We start from the raw sequence: 19355 nt of genomic DNA, 5'->3' as shown, positions 1-19355 counted from the left end.
ACGTCACGCCGTCCGCCGGAAGCTGCCCCGCGCCCTCCCACGTCTTTCCGCTTCCGCCCCCCTCCCGTCCTTTCCGCCGCGGCGCACGCGAGGTAGGCGCGGGTCTCGGCGCTGCTCCGGAGCCAGCGGCCCGGGCGGGGCCCTGGGGGGCTGGGGAGGCTCTTTCCGCGCTGTCCAGGTTGCTGTGAGGCCGGGGGAGGCAGTGGGCTTGCCCTGGGGTCGCAGATCGCGGGGAGGGTGGCAGTGGGGACTGCCTTCGTAGGCCTGGCCTGGTGAACCCTGCTGTGATTCTTCTAGGTCTTACTGCTTGGTGCTTGTGCTTCAGCGGCAAACCGAACGCGATGCAGAACGACGCTGGGGAGTTCGTGGACCTCTACGTCCCTCGGAAATGGTGAGCGGGTCCCTTCGGCGGCAGGGGGAGCCGGTGGGGATGGCGGGTCTGCAACGCTTGGCGGTGAGCCGAACAGAGGCCAGTTCAGTTGGCAGGATGTTTTGGAGTAACGACTATAGGAAGACAAAATTTGCTTAGTTTTCTTACTGTATTTTTAATTTTTTTGTATAAAGCGTCTGCATCCTTTGTTGTATGACTGTTAGCCTTACAGTGGCAGATCATAGAATTAGTTACTTAAGTTGGAAGAGGCCTTTAAAATTGTTGAGTCCAACTGTTAAGCCAGCACTGTCAGGTCACCACTAAACTACATCGCTCAGCACCGCATCTGCACAGCTTTTCAGTCTCTCCAGGGATGATGACTCCACCACTGTTGTGGGCAATCTCTTCCAGCATTGGTAACTTCTTTTGGGGAAGAAGTTTCTCTCATTCCTAATCTAAACTTCCCCTGGTACATCTTGAGGACATCTCTTCTTGTCCTGTCAGTTGTTACCTAGGAAGAGACCAACCCTCAAGTGTCTCCAGCTTCCTTTCAGCAAGTTTTAGAGAGCGAGCAGCACTCCCCTCAGCCTGCTTTTCTTTGGGCAGTGCTTGAAAGTGCATTTTAATTTTCTGAGCACTGAAATCTTAAACTCTTACTGTCTAAACTGCTGGTGCAGCTTTAATGCATGTAGATTTGTCTGTCCCTTTCCTTCTGTTTCAGTATATTTTGTTGTTTTGTTCTTAGCTCTGCCAGCAACCGAATAATTGGGGCTAAGGATCATGCTTCAATTCAGATAAATATTTCTGAGGTAAGTTTTGTTGCAGACATGATAAGAGATTTTCTGTCTTTTGGTGGTCTGACAGCTTATGACATGTCTCCAGGTGATTCAGTAGAGGGCCATAGAAGTTTAGAGCTTGAGGGTTTTCAAACATAGAAGTATGTTGTGATGTTGCCTCTGGTTATTTTTCAGCATATGGAAAATACTCATTAGACAGAATTTCATAAAGCTTTGTACAGTCTGTTCCATTCCTTAACTGTTTCACTAAATACAACTTCCTAACCCTAGATAATTACAATTAGAAATTAGGGAATTCCTTTTCTATAGACAAGGAGGACAAGTGCTTGATTCTAGGAAAGTCTTCATCATTCCTACTTTCACCTGCTTGTAAGAAAGTGCAGTTCCTCAGTCTGTCTTTCTGCACCCTGGGTTTAAATTTTCTGGTGGGTATTCTCAGTGTGTGTTCTAATTTCTCTAAACTTCAAGCAAGATCCAGTTCTCCAGAGCAGAACTCTACTGCTGGTCTGCTTGCTTCACTGAAATATCATATTCTGTGTTTTGCTTGAATCACGAATCATTTCTGTTAACACATGACACTGCTGCTTTTGTGTTCCGGGAGCAGCTTTATCACTTTATTGACTCAGTGTTTGGGGTATTATGTGCTTGGAATTTTTTCCCAAGGCATGCTGGTTATTTGTACTGACCTGGTGGTGTACATTTAGTTTTATTTTTGTAGCACAGGGAATTCGTTCTTGTTTAATTTTGTCTCCTCAAGGCAGTGTTACTGTGAATCCCTCCAAGCTTAACATACATGCTGAGAAAACCCACAGCAGACCTTGACTCCTGCAGGATCCCAGTTAGTCCCAGTGGGCTCCAGTTAATTTAAACTCCTTTCAGCATGCCTTTGTTTACCCTATGTGGTACACAATGTTCCTATAGCTTATGAGCCATGTAGCCTGACTGATTTCTTTTTGAGTGGGAGGCACAAGACTGAATTCCATTGTCTTTAAATAGCTTGAGTCTCTTGTGTTACCTGCCTAAAGAAATCACTTTGTAAATGCTGTTTAAGATTCCCTGTAAATACTAAGGCAAATATTTCTCTTGTTCATTGTGTTTAATTCCTTCAGTGATCCTTGTAGCTTGCTTTCAGAGGATCAAGATGAGTAGAACTCAAACTCACAAAGCATTGTAGGGTTCACTACACTGTTTGATTTCATTATTTATATTATTTTCTGTCATTGTGATCTTTTTTAATGTTGAACTTCTCAGCAGCTATGGAGATGAGAAATGTGTGTTCCTCAGCTCGGGCATGTTTCTATCTTTATAGCAAGACTGTCTCCTTCCCCCTTTCATTTCAATTTTCCCTAATGAAAAGAAACAACACAAAACTAACAAAGGCAGCAGAATCCACATGGAAACTTTACATTGAGCTTCACCATTTTTTCAGGACTCCAGTTGTTTTCTTCTTCTGGCTACCATTCTTGTGTTCTCATTGCATTGTGTGACCCTTTGAATTTTATAGCTGCACTAGCTGTGAATTTAAAAAGAGCATTTATTATCTGCAGCATTTTGACAAGCCATTTTTATCCTTAGGTGGTTGATAGGCAAGTATGACAGGAGTGTGAAACTTTGGAAGAATCCCTATGGAGTAACTTGTTTGTAATTCCAGGTTGACAAGGTGACAGGCAGAGTAAATGGCCAGTGCAAAACATATGCCATTTGTGGACCGATTCGTAGAATGGTGAGTTAATTTCTTCACCTACAAAACAGTTGTGCCTCTTTTAATATCAATTAATCCATTTTTAGGTTCTCATTTGGCCCTGAAAACACAATGAGCCTTCAGCTCATGCTAGTGGAAGAGCTTTTGTGGAGATAGTGAAGGCAGAGTGAAGACCTGAACACATCCACTTCTAGACTCAGAGAATTGTTTCAGTTGGAAAAGGCCTTTAAGATCATCTAGTCCAACTATTAACCAAACACTTGGCAAGAATCAGTTTTTTCCTGGTTTTATCCTCAATCCTTGGGCTTGTAGAATAGAATAGAATAGAATTAACCAGGTTGGAAAAGACCTTTGAGATCGAGTCCAACCTATCACCCAACACCATCTAATCAACTAAACCATGGCACCAAGCACCCCATCCAGTCTCTTCCTAAACACCTCCAGGGATGGTGACTCCACCACCTCTCTGGGCAGCACATTCCAATGGCCAATCTCTCTGTGCAGAACTTCTTCCTAACATCCAGCCTAAACCTAAACAAGCCCTGGCACAGCTTGTAGAATGATCTGTGTCCTGTTGGTTTTTAAACACTGAAGGATGCGAGTGGGGTTTTTTGGTTTGAGACTGTGCAACCTATTCATATCTGCCTTTGTTGTTTATAATTATAAATAATCTGGTATTTATGATTAAAGATGCCCTGACTTCCGTTTGTCAAACATGATCTGAAGGTTCCTAGACTTGATCAGGGGTCTGCTCACCCAGAAGCACATCTTGCTAATGCAAATGTGTGTTTCATCAAGTTCAAGCTCTGTTGTCATCCTCTAAGCTTAAGAAATCATTTAGCAGCTTGTTATGAAAACCCGAATCTGGACATAGAAATCTGTGTTAAGATGTTGTGCGTTTCCCTATGAGCATTAAATGCTGCAGCTGCCTCTTTGCAATGTCTCAGCAATTCCTTGCTCACTTCAGAATCATGTTTGGTTCTTTTCAAGGGGGAATCGGACGACTCCATTCTGCGCCTGGCAAAAAACGATGGAATTGTTTCCAAGTACGTATGTTTATCTTATCCTCTGACTATTGTAAGGGTAACTTCCATAGCCAAATCCTTCTCTTTTGGGATGAAAAAGTACACCCTGTATTTATAGGAGGGCTACACAGTTTGTCAGAAGCATTTAGTGGAGCTGGTTGAAGCGAAAGTAGTTTGTAACAGTGTTTGTTTGATTTTCTTCTAGGAACTTTTAACTGAAGAGACTCCAGTGTGGAACATCTGATGTAAAATAAACAGTTTGAACCTATGTTATGGTGTGTCTTCTGTTGAAGTCATAAACATCCCTGGGTTTATTATAGTTCATCTTGAATACTTGGAAATGTGTGTCTTCAAAAAAACACTACACAGATTCTGGTCATGAATTCTTAAGGCAGCTCCTGAAGCAGGGCCAGGGTTGAGCATGAAGAATTCCCACTTCACTCTCTGGGTTGCTGTCATATTTTTTTTCCAGATTTAATAAGTTTTGCAATTGTAGCTCAGCTCCATTTCTTCAATCTGGAATGGAACATTGTCACAGAATCACTGAAGGTTAAGGGTTGGAAGGGACCTTGAAAGATCATCCAGTCCAGCCCCCTGGCCAGAGCAAGATCACCTGGAGCAGGTCACACAGGAACATACCCAGGCAGGTATTGAATGTCTCCAGAGGAGACTCCACAGCTTGCAGATGCTGTAGCTGTGCTAAAGAACCTTTGGGATCTTTCATGTCACCTCAGTGGGCCATGGTGCTTCTGGCAGTATTAAGACTAATAAATTGCTAAAGCTTGTCACAGCCTTTATTTTCTTGCACTGTGTAGAAACTGAGAAACTCAAGTGCTATGCAAAAAGCACCTGCTGGTTCACTGAGATGTGGGTATGAGAAAGGAGGAGGGTGTGAAACCCTGGAATGGGTTGTCCAGGGAGGTGGTCGAGGCCCCATTCCTGGAGGTGTTTAAGACCAGGCTGGATGAGGCTCTGGCCAGCCTGATCTAGTGTGGGGTGTCCCTGCCCATGGCAGGGGGGTTGGAACTAAATGATCCTTGTGGTCCCTTCCAACCCTGAATGATACTATGGTGTTCAGAGAAGAGCAGACATTTATGTCTGAATGAGTCTGGTTAAAAAGGTGAGCAGCTTTATTGGGGAAAGAGATTTGTAATTTACTGTGGCTGTAATTCCACAAAGACAAAGTCATGGCACCTTTCCTAGGGGTGCCATGGCTCTGGTTTTTGTTTTGCAGGAGGGATACAAGAAAATGCTGTCTCTCTCTTCCAGGTGGTGCTTTTGTGTTGGTAGGTTTTGTTGACACACAAAAGATTATCTGTCCTGTGGTGTTTATCACATAGTGGTGTGGGTGGGTTTGGTAGCTACAGCATATTCTGGCATGGTATGACTAGTGTGGAACATTTCCCTTGTCAGCCACATTTCACCAGTTACTTGTAATGACAAGCTGTCCTTAGGTCATGTATTCTGATCTAGACATTCTCAATCTGACATTCTCAAGAATTACTGAGGTTATATCCCGTTTATACCATGTTCACTCCTGGGGGATCATCTCTAAGACTGTTTGCAGTTGTCCTCATTCAGATCTCTGCATGGACCCCTCTCAAGGCATTCTGAAGTGACAGCATCCCAGGAGGTGTTCAAGAAGGGATTGGACGTGGCACTTGGTGCCATGGTTTAGTCATGAGGTCTGTGGTGACAGGTTGGACTTGATCTTGGAGGTCTCTTCCAACCTTGGTGATGCTGTGATTCTGTGACAGGAGCTGGTTTGGTGGTGCTTTCATGTTGATGCTGTAAGCTGTCTCCATGCAAGTGTGGTTACCATGTGGCTTATTTCTGACTTCTTTGCAAGTTGCTGTGGGTGTGGGAAACAAGGCTCAGCTTTCAGGAGAGGCTGAAATAGGGATGCTGTTGCCTTTCAGCTAAGGAGGAGGAAGGCTGAACTACTCAAGTACAGCATCTTTACCTGTGTTTTCCTGGCATCTCAGGCATGTCAAAATGCAGTATATTTATTTGGAAGATCCTGTTGACCCAAAACATAGCAAACCAGGCCTTGGTAATATGGAGTTGCAGCAAGATGTGGGGGTTTGATTTGGATCAGGTTTTTTTCAAGTCATCAAGTGAATTAGGATTTCTAGTGTAAGCCACTGCAGGGATGCATAACTTAAACCCTTGGTTTAGAAGCAATCCAGCAGAGACAACCAAAACTGGCAGGCTGTTAGACTTCTCTAGCATAGCTATGAAGTAAAACATCTTTGGTTGCAATTCTGTCTTCTCACTGATTTAGACTTCTCTAGCATAGCTATGAAGTAAAACATCTTTGGTTGCACATTCTGTCTTCTCACTGATAAAGCTTGAATTTACTGTTCCTCCTCCAAGCTGATTGAACTTCTGAAAGGTAAACTCCTGGATGTTTCAAGGAAGGGGGAACTCTGCTTCAAAGACCCATTAAAAGCTTCAGGTCAAACTTAATAGTACAGAAAGCATGTGAGAGATGCACCTACAGGCAGAAAAAGAAAAATGACCCCCACACTTCATTTTTGAGCCCTTTTTTTTCCCTCTGACATCTCAGCCACCCATGAAAGATGCAGTGAAAAGTAAACAAGAGGGGAGAGGGGAGCTGTTAGTTATGATTTCCCTGGAAATAATTCTTTCTTTTCCCCCCCCAGCAGATAAATCTCTGAAAACAATTTGTGGAAAGACAAATAAGAGTCCCCATACTGGAGGGATTTTTAACTTGGCTTAGATCCAGTCCTCATTACTTTCCTTTGTACACAGTAAAAGGAGATAAGTTTTAATTGGACGTGATGTTTCTTTCTGACATATCTTAAATTAGCTGCTTCTGCTTTGGCATTAGGGTAGGACTTTAAATAAAACCAGTTAGTGTTTGCTGCTGATAAATGCCTAGTTTACTAAAGGGTTTAGATATTGTTGTCTTGCCTCTAAGCCCCCTGGGACTCTGTTCATCAATGTGGATTTCAGTGGAATTCCTCCGTAAGGCAAAGTGAACTGACAGCTTAAAAGCTTAAAGTAAGCTTGAGATCTCTCAGATCACAGAATCACAGTACTACAGGGCTTGGAAGGGGAGATCATCTAGTCCAACCTCCCTGCCAGAGCAGGTTCACCTCCAGCAGGTTGGAATATGGTAGAATGCAATGATTAAGCATCAAAGTTTTCTGCATGTGTCAGGGAGCTGATCACGTTGAACCTTGTTTAGTTCAGCTGAAATCTGTGATGGTGAAATGGAGTAGAAGAGAAAAGTGCCTAAGGGCTGCATTAAAACCAGCATCCTTCCAACTCCCAGCTCTGGCCATAGGTAAGGAATAATCAGCTGCCAGGTGGCAGGGATTGGAATATGAAACCCTGTTCTTGGAATATGAAAGAATCCAGTTGTGGCTGGAACAGGGTAAATCCAGGAGGCTGAATCCTGGGCAGCGCGTTGGTACCCGTGTTACGGTGACTGAGGGAGCTGTGTGAGAGGTGTTCACCTGAAAACAAAAGAGGATTTCTTTTGCACACAAGATTTCTGAAGTGACCAAATATAGGCTCTGTTGTTGTGTGTTGTTTCTCCTAAGGAACTCCCAGCACACACAAATTAATGCAAGTCTGTTAATGCAAAAGCTTGCAGGTCACAACCAGACTGCTGCTTCTGCTCCCAACACCCCCTCCTTGTTTTAGTTTCTCTCAATTCCTTATATTATAACACCTGGGGAAAGCATGGAGCTGCTTTTCATTTCTTTTTAAGAGGGTTATGGACGTGCTGGAAGGTGTCCAGAGAAGGGCCACGAGGATGATCAGAGGGCTGGAGCACCTCTCCTATGAGGACAGACTGAAGGAGCTGGGGCTGTTCAGTCTGCAGAAGAGAAGGCTCCAAGGTGACCTAATTGTGGCTTCCCAGTACCTGAAGGGGGCCTACAAGAAGGCTGGGGAGAGACTTCTCAGGATCTCAGGTAGTGATAGGACTAGGGGGAATGGAATGAAGCTGGAGGTGGTGAGATTCAGGCTGGATGTGAGGAGGAGGTTCTTCACCATGAGAGTGGTGAAGCCCTGGAATGGGTTGTCCAGGGAGGTGGTTGAGGCGCTGTTCCTGGAGGTGTTTAAGACCAGGCTGGGTGAGGCTCTGGCCAGCCTGATCTAGTGTGGGGTGTCCCTGCCCATGGCAGGGGGGTTGGAACTAGATGATCCTTGTGGTCCCTTCCAACCCTGACTGCTACTGTGATACTATGAATCAAGCTCCATTAAGCTCCATTAGCACGCAGCTCTACCAGGTTCACACTTCTTGATGCAGTATTGAAGACTTAGGCTGTGATTTAAAGCTTTCTTTGCTTTGCAGTGCTGTTGGTTGCTGTTTGTTCTTTTCAGAACCTTAAAAAGTGGAACCCAGTTACTTCTTTTATTCATTTCTTGTCAAACTAAGCTTGTGAAATGTTACAGTGACATATTCTGAAACCTGGGGTTCATCTGGAAATGGGTTAGGGCTAAGTGGAAATGGGTCAGTGCTAAGTGGAAATTGCTTAGTGCTGTGCTGAAGGCTTGCTGGAGTTCACATCATCTGCACTCACTAAGCAGCAGAGAACTGATAAAAATGCCTGCAGAATCCTAACAAGGGAGGACATGTGTCCCTTTAAAAGCCACTTTTGGGTTGCATTTTCTAATATTGTGATGTAAAATGTTCTTTGTTTTCCTGAGACAGGAATAGTTCAGACCTTCTAGAGCCATGAAAGGGAATGAACTGTACTTGTACTGTACAAGATGGACAGAGTTGCCCTTACATGGTTACATTGCACCAAGTCGTGAAATTCTTTTCTGTTACTTACGAGGACTTGGCAGTGACATCCTAAAAGCATCTGATTTAACTGGGGCTATTTTAGTGTCCTCAGCCAAAATTTTGCTGTTTGGACAAAGCCTATCTGCTCCTCAAAGCACTTGAGGGTTGTGGTAGGAGCTTATAGATGTCCCCTAAGACCGATTTTTCTTTCAAGCCTCAAGCATTCTTGTATTGAACTGCATGGTGTTGAAAAGCTTCTTCAGTCAATCTCAGCTGTAAGTGTGTTGTGCTCAGAGGTCCAGGGTTAGGAGGTCACTGCATCTTCTGTTGCTGGGGACACAAAATTAGCAGCTTTGATAGCATCACTCGTGCTTGCAAGGTGCCAAGCAGGCATAACGCTGCCAAGACCGGGAGAAGCAAAGGCAACGTGCTTCCCTGACGTCACTTGTGCTTCACTGCAGAAAGGAGCACCGGGGCTCAGGAGAGGATAAACAAGGCCAAGAATGGTTTTCATGTGTATCCATGGCTGCTGCTCTCTGCCTCCCAGCTCAAGCTCCCAAGGAGAGTGTGGAGCAGAGGCTGTCTCACTAGTGCTCCCTGCAGAAAGGAATCTTGGACAGCTTGCCAGTCATGTGGTTTATTTCCCTTAAGCACGCAGTGGTGCTGCCGGCTGCAGAAAGCCTACCTAGAGGGCTGCCATAGGCTGTTACACCAGGTCTGCCAGCAGTTTTATCAGCTGGATGTTGGGGAGAGCTGCCTATTCCTGTCTCCTGATCTGTTCAGTTGCTGTCACTTACAGTGCTAGACAGAGATAAAAACACCTCTGCTGCAAATATTGCTTTGAACAGGGTAAGGGAGGGTTTGATTTTAGTTAATTCATTGACGACTCTTTGTGTTGAGGCATCCCAGGGGAGACAGCTTCCCCATATGGATGTTGGGCTAATCAAGCATGGAATATCAGAGAAAACTAATTAGGCATATTTTTTCCTGCTGGGAAATACAGTATTGTTTGACATCAGACAGGAGTTCTCCTCGACTAAATCCTCAGTAGGAACTGCATGTACTGAGACTTTAAAATGAAGAACAATTAATAAGGTCAATGTGGAGTTTGTTGGTTTGGGGGGAGGTTGGGTTTTTTTCATATATTATGATGATAAAGTTATTATTTTAACATCTGCCCAGAGAGATTGTGGAGTCTCATTCTCTGGGGGCATTCAGCCCCCACTGTGTTATGTTCCTATGTGATTTACCCTGGGTGATCCTGCTCTAGCAGGGGGTTGGACTGGGATAATCTTCAGAGGTCCCTTCCACCCCCCACCATTCTGTGATTCTGGGATCTTTTTTCAGGTAACTGGTAGCAAGTAAGATAATCATGGCCATGCTGAACCAGGCATGTTATTCTGCAGCATATACACCAGAGCTTAGTCTGCTAATGAGTCCTGTTCTGTGCTTTCTTTCTACTAGCCTGGCACTGTGAAGAACAGCAGATACATTCTCTTTTGCTGAGGATTAGAGACTCTCAGTTTAGGGGCAGAGCAACAGCTGATTTTTACAGCCCTGTGTCAGGCTGACCCTGGCTGGCTTCCAGGTGCTCACCCAGCTGCTTGCTTGCTGCCCTTTGACAGGACAGAAAATAAGATGGAAAAGCTCAGGGGTGAAGGTAGTTTTGCCCTGGTTCAACCAAGTAACAAGTGATAGGACAAAAAGAAATAGCCTCAAGTTGTGCCAAAGGAAGTTTAGGTTGGATATTAGGAAGAATTTCTTTACTGAAGGGGTTATCAGGCACTGGAAGAAGCTGCCTAGGACAGTGATGGGCACACCATCCTTTGAGGTATTTAAGAGTTGTGGTGCTTAAGGATATGGCTTAGTCAAGGGCTTGTCAATGTTAGGTTTATGATTGGACTCAATGACCTTAAAAGCATTTTCCAATCTAGGTGATTCTGTGATTGTAATCTGTGCACTAGGATGTGCCACACACACCAAAATTAAACTTCTGGCTACCTGCCTCACTGCTTTCAGAAGACAACAGAGTCCTGAGAAGCATCCTGAGCCGTCTATTGATGCACAGGAAAATGCAGTGCCCTGATGTGAAGTTACTTAGACTGTCACCCACTCAGGAGCTGCAGTCCCTGTCTGGTAAGTAAGGCTGAGCAGAAATGCTAAGTTGGTACATGTTTTATTTCACAGAACAACGTTTTCTTAAGTGTTTGGCACAGCTCTGTTTGGGTTGCTCATTGAGCTGAGAAATCTGATAGTTCATGCTCTAGGCAAAGTGTTTCAAATGTCTGAGGCTGAACAAAAATAGCACTTCAAAATAAATTGGGGAGCGTGCTGGGGAGGTGGCAGAGATCATTACTTGCAGCTTGTCCTTGGTCCATTCAGTTGTTCCTTCTACAAGGGCTAGAAAGGCTGGAGGTTTAATTCTCCCTTTGACTAGTGAGAGGCTACAAGAAAGGGATTTACATGGCTGATTTCTGGCCAGTGGAGCCATGCTCACAGCAAACACCCTCTGCATTCCTGGGGAAATGGAGTCATTTGTGCTGGATCACTCAGCCAAGTGCAGGGGCTGGATGGGTGACTCCAGCCCACAGGGCAGCTGTGCTAAGGAAATAATGACCTTAAAGAGTTGACACTGCAGTTAAGTTCAGTGCCTGCTGATGGGTCACTTTCGCTGCTGTCTAGTGTCTGCTCTCAACTGCCTGGGACCAGCCTCCTTAGAGTTCAGTACATTAGCTGGTCAGCTCAAAATTGGAAGGAAGAGTTTCCAGGCAGGCTGACCAGAATCTGTGAATCTGAAACTGCCTGTACACCACCCCCATCCCCCCTAAATAAAAAGGAAGCCAATCCCAGATGGTGCTGATTAAAACATGAACTACAAAAGGCAGATTAAGGAAGCAGCTTTCAGGCCACAAAGTATATTACCTGAGAGGGAGCTTGATCGTTGCAGTGCAGAGCTCATTCTTCTGGAAACCCAGCACATCTTGACACAGCACTGCCTTTGGAGAGCCTGCATCCTCCTGCAGAAGATAACAGCACCCAGTCTTGGGTCTTTTGATCACAGAGGGACCTGATGTCTCAGCAGTCACCCTCATGCCAAGTGACACAAGTGTGACCATGTTAGGCACAAACTTTCAGGTGAAGGGAGGCAATTTTATCAGGTTCTTCTAACCTTCTCCCAAATACTGTGCTTGTCTAGGGAACAGGAGGCTTTGCAGGTATGGGACAGGTGGCCCTGTACCTGCCTGTCAGTGCCACTGCCACCAGCGTTCATTTCTGATCTTGGCTACTGAATGATTGATATTAGACCTGGTTTGGTTTTAAGGCCCCAGATGCAGATCTTTACAGCTTCAAAAAGTTTTGTTTGCACATGTCTCTGGGGGGTTTCTTTTTCATGCTGATTTGAGACTATCCTGACAGCAGAGTGAATCCTTGCCTCAGCTGGAACCAGTGCTGACTGACAATGTTAGCCAGGAAAGTCTCATACACATATTTGCACAGCAGCTTTCCATGCAGTTATGTAAAAATCTCCACCTCTGTCAGTTCAAGAGATACTTTGTAGCTCATGTCTGTTCAGTGAACTCTCACTGAAAAGAAAGAAAGGGGAAGAAAGAAAGAAAAAGAGAAAGAAAGATAAACAAAAAGAAAGACATAAAGAGAGAGGAAAAGAGAAAGAAAAAGCAGAAGAGAAAGAAAGGAGAAAATGAAAGGGAAAGAAAGGAGAAAAGAAAAGGGAAAGAAAGGAGAAAAGGAAAGGGAAAGAAAGGAGAAGAGGAAAGGGAAAGAAAGGAGAAGAGGAAAGGGAAAGAAAGGAGAAGAGGAAAGGGAAAGAAAGGAGAAGAGGAAAGGGAAAGAAAGGAGAAGAGGAAAGGGAAAGAAAGGAGAAGAGGAAAGGGAAAGAAAGGAGAAAAGGAAAGGGAAAGAAAGGAGAAAAGGAAAGGGAAAGAAAGGAGAAGAGGAAAGGGAAAGAAAGGAGAAAAGGAAAGGGAAAGGGGAAAGGGAAAGAGGAAAGGGAAAGAAAGGAGAAAAGGAAAGGGAAAGAGGAAAGGGAAAGAAAGGAGAAAAGGAAAGGGAAAGGGGAAAGGGAAAGAAAGGAGGAAAGGAAAGGGAAAGAGGAAAGGGAAAGGAAGGAGAAAAGGGAAGGAAAGAGGAAAGGGAAAGAAAGGAGGAAAGGAAAGGGAAGGAAAGGAAAGGAAGGAAAGGAAAATGCTGTTTGTGCTGAGCAGAGAGCTGCTCCTGGCATGCTTTCACATGAAGTGTGCATCACAGGCATTCAACAAAAGTAGAGCACTGGGGCCAAGGCTCAGGAGACCTAGTTTCTACTTCTGACAGTGACATTTGTTTTGAGCAAGACCTGTCGACTGTTACATCCTAGACCAGAATTTAGCCATCTCCAAAACGAATGTGATTGAGAAAAGCAGGAAGTTTTGACTCAATTTGAAGAGTGCTCATAAAATGCAATCTGAGATGACAGAGTTCTCTAAGGAATAGTTATCCAAGGAATATACACTTTGAAGAAGGTCTGAGGTCTCTTCCAACCAGATGTGTTCTGTGATGGTGTAAGCTCAGCAGAGTCAAGCCAGAGGCAGATATCTTAATGTGCTGTTTTAACCCCTGGCTTTATCCTCTACTCTGAGCAGGGAAATTTTACACCACCAGCTTTCTGGGCATCCAAATAATATTATCTGGGTATCTTCTTTCTCTTTTGGAATTCAGTACCATTTATGGGGGTAGGATTGTCTGAGTGATTATCTTCCTTTGGGGGTAGGTAATGAGAGGGTGGATCACATCAAAGTTGACTTACTGGCAAGAGTGACTCTGATTTACAATGCTCTGCAGCTTGAGATAAAGCCTCTCTGGTATTTGGAGACTCCGAAATGTAGAAAGCAATGCTCCTGGGGAGCCTGTTGCCACTCACTCGTTTCTTGTGGCAGTAGCTGGGACCCAGGAGTCACAAATAGCACAAAGGACTGACCATTGTACAGCCCACTGCCGCTCCAGGGCACATGATGTAGCTGCCACGTTTGGTCCTACTGCTTTAGCCTAGTCTGAAGATTTCTTGGATCTCTGAGGTCAATGAAGACTTTAATGCAAGTTCACAGGATACCACGAGACTTCAATTCCCATCTTCATGAATGTGCAAAAGACAAAGCTACACCAAACGCTCTCCAGAAGTGCTCAGAGCTGGGAACAGAACAACCTAAGAGAAATTCCAGCAAGGGGGGTGGCAACTGATTCTAGCTTCAGATAACAGTTGTTATCAGAGGAGCTCATAAATCCACCCAATTTAAACAGTGTGTCAGGCAGCATCCCAGTCTGCATTGTGTGTCCCCTCAAGGGATCTACAGCTGCTTGCTCTGATCAGCAACTTCCATTCTGTCTCTCAGGTTCCCAAAGCCACTACTTCCTGGAAGATATCTGGGGAGAGGGGGTGCTAGTTCTCAGTGTCTGTGTGGCCTTAGAGAGAAGGAGCAGAATATGTTACTGCTCCTTGAGAGACCCAAACTACTGCTTGGCTGTCACTTGGGGGGCTGTGAAACACACTAATGAGTAAACCAAAGTCTGCTGGCACAAAAAACGTGCCAGAGGTGTGGAGCATTTTTAAATGTTCACTTTGGGATCTGATTTTCTAACCCAATGTGTCTACTGCAATATAGAAAGTCTCCCTTAAGACACTGAGCCAGTGTCTCTTGTGGGACTTGTGGTTAGACACCTCACACCTCCATGCTCCTTGAGGCATGAAGACACCAATAGATTCACCTTCACCGTGTCACTGTCACCCCTTTAGTGTCATCACTGCAGTTGCAGAGCTACCCTGTGCCTTGGCAGATGAAGATTGCTTGAGGAGGACAGGAGACCACACCATGGTAATGTTAACTCTGGTTTTGCCTCAGGCATTTGTTTTGAGATACTCTAGCTTAATGAAAACAAGGCAGACCTTTGGGAGACTGATGTTTACTGTTTGGAAAAAACAACTCCTTCCTGCTATAGGAAAGAAAAAATGTGGCCTGAGCCTGTCCTGAGCTTGTAAAACTACCCCAACACAGCATCACAAAGTATGGAAGAAACATAGAGTGATCTGCATTTCCTCCTGCGCTGGTTGTAAATGCATTGCATCAGGGAATGAGAGGTTTTACAGCTGGATGCAACCCTCTCCTCTCAGGGCCAAGAACAAAATGGATCATAAAGAGAAAGCAAGAGGTGAGATGTGAAAAGAAACAGAGTGGCTTGGTAGTTAGATAAAGAGCAGGGAAGGCACAAGGCTGGAGCTGATGCCACCAGAACAGGAGCATCTGGAGTGATCTGTTGGTTCTCCAGGGATAAAGCAAGATAAATGCAGAAGCAATGGACATGTTCAGGCAGAAGGAGTGGGTGAGGAAGAAGTGAGCAGCTGACAGGAGTGAGAGATGCTCAGTGATCATGTCTTGGGGGAAATCTGGAGAATGACATGTGGCTGGAGGTACTGCTGCCTGATGAGGAGATTGGGAAGGAAGAGCTGTGTGTTTAAACATGGCATGGGGCAGTGATGAGGCACTCAGATCACTCTGTGAGCACTGCACCACTACATGTTCTTTGTAAATGTGTGGGAAGTCACCATTCAGTGTGTACCTTTTCTAGCCAGCAGTACCACATTCATCTGCACTGTCTGCTAATGGCACATCCTGAAAAGGCTTTCCCTGCCTGCTCATTAGAAATTACCTGAGCAGCAACAATGGACTCACTTGCACTGAACGCATGGCTGGAATCCTTTTGGTGCAGTCCAAGACACAGGACAGCTTCCTACACACACTTCCCTAAGGGCCTGCCTGCCTGGAGGTAAGACCTGACCCTCTGATTCCCACGGCAATGACATTTCAGAAGCAAATTTGATTGTTCCTGTTGGCTTTAATTGAGCATCTGGGTCAATAACAGTGAGATTCCCATGCCTGACATTGGAGTCGGGAAGGAAAAGGAGTCATTTTGGAGCCCTTCCTTAATCCCAGCTTCTTTGTTAGAAATGGTGTTATTTAATTGACTGTTAAATCCTAATCACATGAGCACTCTCCCTGGGTGTAATCTCCTCTGATAAATTGCCCAGTATGTGTCAGAGATGCATTCTGGTCTCCAGCCTTTGCAAGACCTAGTGTGCCCTGTGCCTACAGCTGGTTTTTGGAGAGGGAACAAGGGAGAAATGAGTCTGTTTTCAGTTTAAATTGATTTTAAAAGACAATTGACTCCAGATTTGGACAGAGATACTGTTCACTAATCTTCTCAAGGTCTTTGTAGATGGGCCTATTTTTTCCTTGCTTTTCAGCAAATGTTTATGGGGTCCAGGTCTTATCAGATGAAGACAAGGTGATACAGGCAACCCCTAGGGGAGAGCAACCAGACAATTGCACAAGATCTCATCTTACAGGCAGGAGAGAAGGAAGGAAATGGGCTAGGTTAGGGTTAGGTAGGAGCTAGTTATCTGTTGGAAGCAGCCTGCACACAGATCTCTAGGACCAGGAAAGAGAACTTGAAGGTGGAAATGGTAACTAGATAGGAAGAAGAAACTGAGCAGATAAGAGAATAGGAAGGAAGACCTCTAAGTCTTCCAGAAAAGCTTTCTTGTCCTACAACCCTCTGATATTTTCCCATTTAATTCTGGTCATTCTCCCCCTCAGACACTTCACCCTATGTCTTAGAGTCTCTGAGAGCACCCAGAGCCAGAACTATTACCCAGAATGAGAGTAAGGTGCTGGCATCCCTGAGGAGCACAGATGCTTGCTTGAGGTGAGTGTGCAGTGGGCAGTAAAACTTCTCATGACTCATGTCCCATGACTGCACTGGCACTGTGTGCCTCAAACCTTGGGATTTAGGAAGGTGGCAGCATCTGTCAGAAGTATGTCAGATAGGGCTTTGATCTAGGACCTCCACACTTGGAAGAGGAGCAGAATTTGTGGCTCTCCACCCTGCTGTGAAGCCACTTAAATTTATTCCCAGCTGAGAAGGCAGGTTGGGCTTTGCTCAGTCTCCATTTGGAGATTCCTCACTGGATTTTCTTTTACTTTCAGAGCAGCAGTAAGCCAGCAAAGGACTCTGTGCCTGCTTCTGGGAAGGTGGTAGTGTGCAGCAGCAGCCTAGAAGTTCATGGGGAGCAAAGTCAACGCTGTGCAGGAGGAGAGGAGCAGCCCTGTGGGAAGCAGCTTGCATCATGGACACATCTAGGTAGGACAAGAAATCTGGTCCAGGGTGGCTGCAGATGTGTGCCAGATGCAGGCAACTACATGTAGCACAAGTAGTCTGGAGTGACCATCCCCAGTGTCAGGCATCTGTCTCCCTTCAGGAATGCAAGGCTTGTGCTGAGACCAGCTTGTTGGGTGCTGTTTTCACTCTAATTTCAAAGCCCTGCCACTGCAATGGCAGCATGTTGTGGTGGCTCAGGGAACACAGCCCAGCCTGTGCCGGGTGCCTGTTCCCAGGCCTGCTGCCTGCGTGCAGCCCAGCAGCAGCTGGGACACGACCCCATGTCCCACCACACTCACAGCACATTCTTTGGCATGGCCCTGCTGATAACAGAGTGTTCCCTCAGCCATCCCATCCCTCAGCCACACCACAGGCCATCTCATTTTATCCCATCTCCCTCCCCAGTCCTGAATCATCAGCAGGTTAATATCAGGGTCTGTGTGTCAGTACCAAAGGAATGCTCAGCAACATCCCCATTTTCTCCTCAGCTTTCTCCCAGCTCCTTTTACATCCAGAATAATTTGTACTTCCTTATGACCCCAAAGGCAGTGCAAAACAAATGGATCAACGTGCAAGTGAATGCTTTAATCAGTAAAACCCAGGAATTTTTATTCTTTTTATTTTTTTTAAATAATAGCAGGACCCTGGAGGGAGAGAGACAGAGAAAGGAAGAGCAAATAAAAAGAAATGCTCTGTATGTTCTGGCTAGGAGCCAAAGGCCCTCTGGGCCAGGTTTGGATAAAACAGGGCTTAATTTCTGGTGTGAGAAACCGCTGGAGTGAATCTGTAGCAAACAAAGGCCAATTCACAAAGGAGCACAGGCTGGGGATGGAGGAGGAGAGGGCAGCCTGCCAGTTCTGCCAGCTCCTGTGATTTTATCATGTCTTGCAATATCAGATGTTTTCCTTCCAGCTTCCTTTTCTGCTGGCATTTTTGGAAAAGGAGGGGAAAAAAAACCAACCCAAAACACATTTCTACTCATGAAGACTGTAGGGGAAAACTTGAAGTGCACCCAAAGGATAGTCCAGAAAGCACAAGGCAGATAAAACCCACCAGAGTTCATTAACTTAATGAAAATGAAATTGAGACTCTTAAACAAGACCCAGGGAGAGGGGAGACTGGAGAGGCAGTGTGAAATACTTCCTTGGACCGTGAACAAATGTTTACATTTGAAAAGAAATGCTGTGTCAGCCCTCCTCGTGGGCTCATCACTCAGTGACAGCATTATCTCCCTGGAGAGCATCCAGTGCCAAAGGAGTGTGAGATCCTCCAGAAAGGGTGGGGCTCAGCACTGCCCTCTTCCAGACCACCAAAACCTCTTCTCTGCCAATCAGTGGGGTCAAAGAGATGACACGAAGCCAACTATGATAACAGGGTAGGACAAACCTACCAAGGGAATTCTCTGTAATGGGAATCTTGCTTGATTCCTAAAAGGAGGTCAGTCCACTTTTTCCCTTGGGGGCCCAGCAAGGAGCATGTCCCCAGACCTGTGGCATTTCCATGGCAGCCCGCAGCGCGGGTGGCACGGAGGGGAATGAATCACGCTCCCATCCCCTTGTGTTCTCTGATTCTTTCCGATGAGCAGAGCAGAGAGAATGGCTTGTTCTGAAAAATCTAAGGCTTTTCTATTAGTTGCATGCTGTGCTTAATACCCTTGACAATTAAACAGTTGGCTGTTGGTAGAATATACTTGTTTGGTTTTTAATTGCTCAGATCTGGGCGGTGGTTTTGCTCGCCGGCTTCTCAAACAAGCAGGCACTTAGTGCAGTTACCAAAAACTAATGGCATATTTGCTCTCAAGAAGGCTGCTAGGGATAGAGGATTGCTTCCCCTGGGGGTCATCCCTGTGTTTTCCCATGATATTATCTGATTTTTGAGGCCAGTGGGGGACTCGGGAATTCTGCCCACGCGCATTTCTTCTGGCTGTTGTAGGTCCTGGGATGACGGTAGGTCGGCCCACACAGGGCAGTTTGTGGCCACTCACCAGCCAATACCAACAGGGTCATTCATAATCTTTGATTTGAAAACACCATTATGGGAGTGTAGGGAACTTGAGGGTCACCATGTCCTCTTCAGGCTTACCTCAGACAGTCAGGACTTTGCCTTCCCCCGTAGGCTTTGTGGTAGAACACAAGTGGGCGTGAGGTGCATCTGTGGAGCGTTTTTGACTGGTTTGAGGTTCAGTCCTAACAAAAGGACTGCCAGAAAGTGCTGCTTGAGTTGCTGCCTCGCTAGCAGACCAAGTCATTAAGTCTTGAAGCAGAGCCTGAGATAAATAGCTGAGATGTGATGACATTGGTCAAGAGGAGGTTGGTGGAGTTTACGTCAAACCCTGATTAGGTTACTGAAATGTTCAAGCCCCATCCCAAAAGCAAAGAGGCCATGTATACAATGAGAAGGTGAGGGATGAAACAACAGTGCCATGTGCATGACAGCTTGTGGTAGGAAGCCAAACTGTTCCATTTCCTCTGTGTTGGAGGGTTACTGCTAG

The 19355-nt window shown here is 45.5% G+C and overlaps 1 protein-coding gene across 1 annotated transcript; it reads left to right on the top strand.

Moving 5' to 3' along the window:
* Positions 1-38: 38 nt before the first annotated feature.
* RPS21 (ribosomal protein S21) lies at positions 39-4162 on the top strand. Its single transcript, XM_068150066.1, has 6 exons — positions 39-92; positions 298-391; positions 1116-1179; positions 2819-2890; positions 3860-3915; positions 4100-4162. The coding sequence occupies exons 2-6, from the start codon at positions 342-344 to the stop codon at positions 4107-4109; spliced, it is 252 nt and encodes an 83-aa protein (XP_068006167.1). The 5' UTR covers positions 39-92; positions 298-341; the 3' UTR covers positions 4110-4162.
* Positions 4163-19355: the final 15193 nt, after the last annotated feature.

The sequence above is a fragment of the Melanerpes formicivorus genome, unplaced genomic scaffold (assembly GCF_026170545.1).
Source record: "Melanerpes formicivorus ecotype bairdi unplaced genomic scaffold, bMelFor1.0.p_v2 SCAF_19, whole genome shotgun sequence".
Classification (NCBI taxonomy): Eukaryota; Metazoa; Chordata; class Aves; order Piciformes; family Picidae; genus Melanerpes; species Melanerpes formicivorus.
The sequence above is the reverse complement of the archived record's forward strand: the minus strand, read 5'-3'. Positions and strand labels throughout refer to the sequence as shown.

What these genes read in the sequence shown, in the direction of transcription:
- RPS21 (XM_068150066.1), top strand. Translation starts at nt 342, where the DNA reads ATGCAGAACGACGCTGGGGAGTTCGTGGACCTCTACGTCCCTCGGAAA. An exon ending in CTCTACGTCCCTCGGAAATG is followed by an intron (nt 392 to 1,115) that starts GTGAGCGGGTCC and finishes TTTTGTTCTTAG; the next exon opens with CTCTGCCAGCAACCGAATAA. An exon ending in TTCAGATAAATATTTCTGAG is followed by an intron (nt 1,180 to 2,818) that starts GTAAGTTTTGTT and finishes TTGTAATTCCAG; the next exon opens with GTTGACAAGGTGACAGGCAG.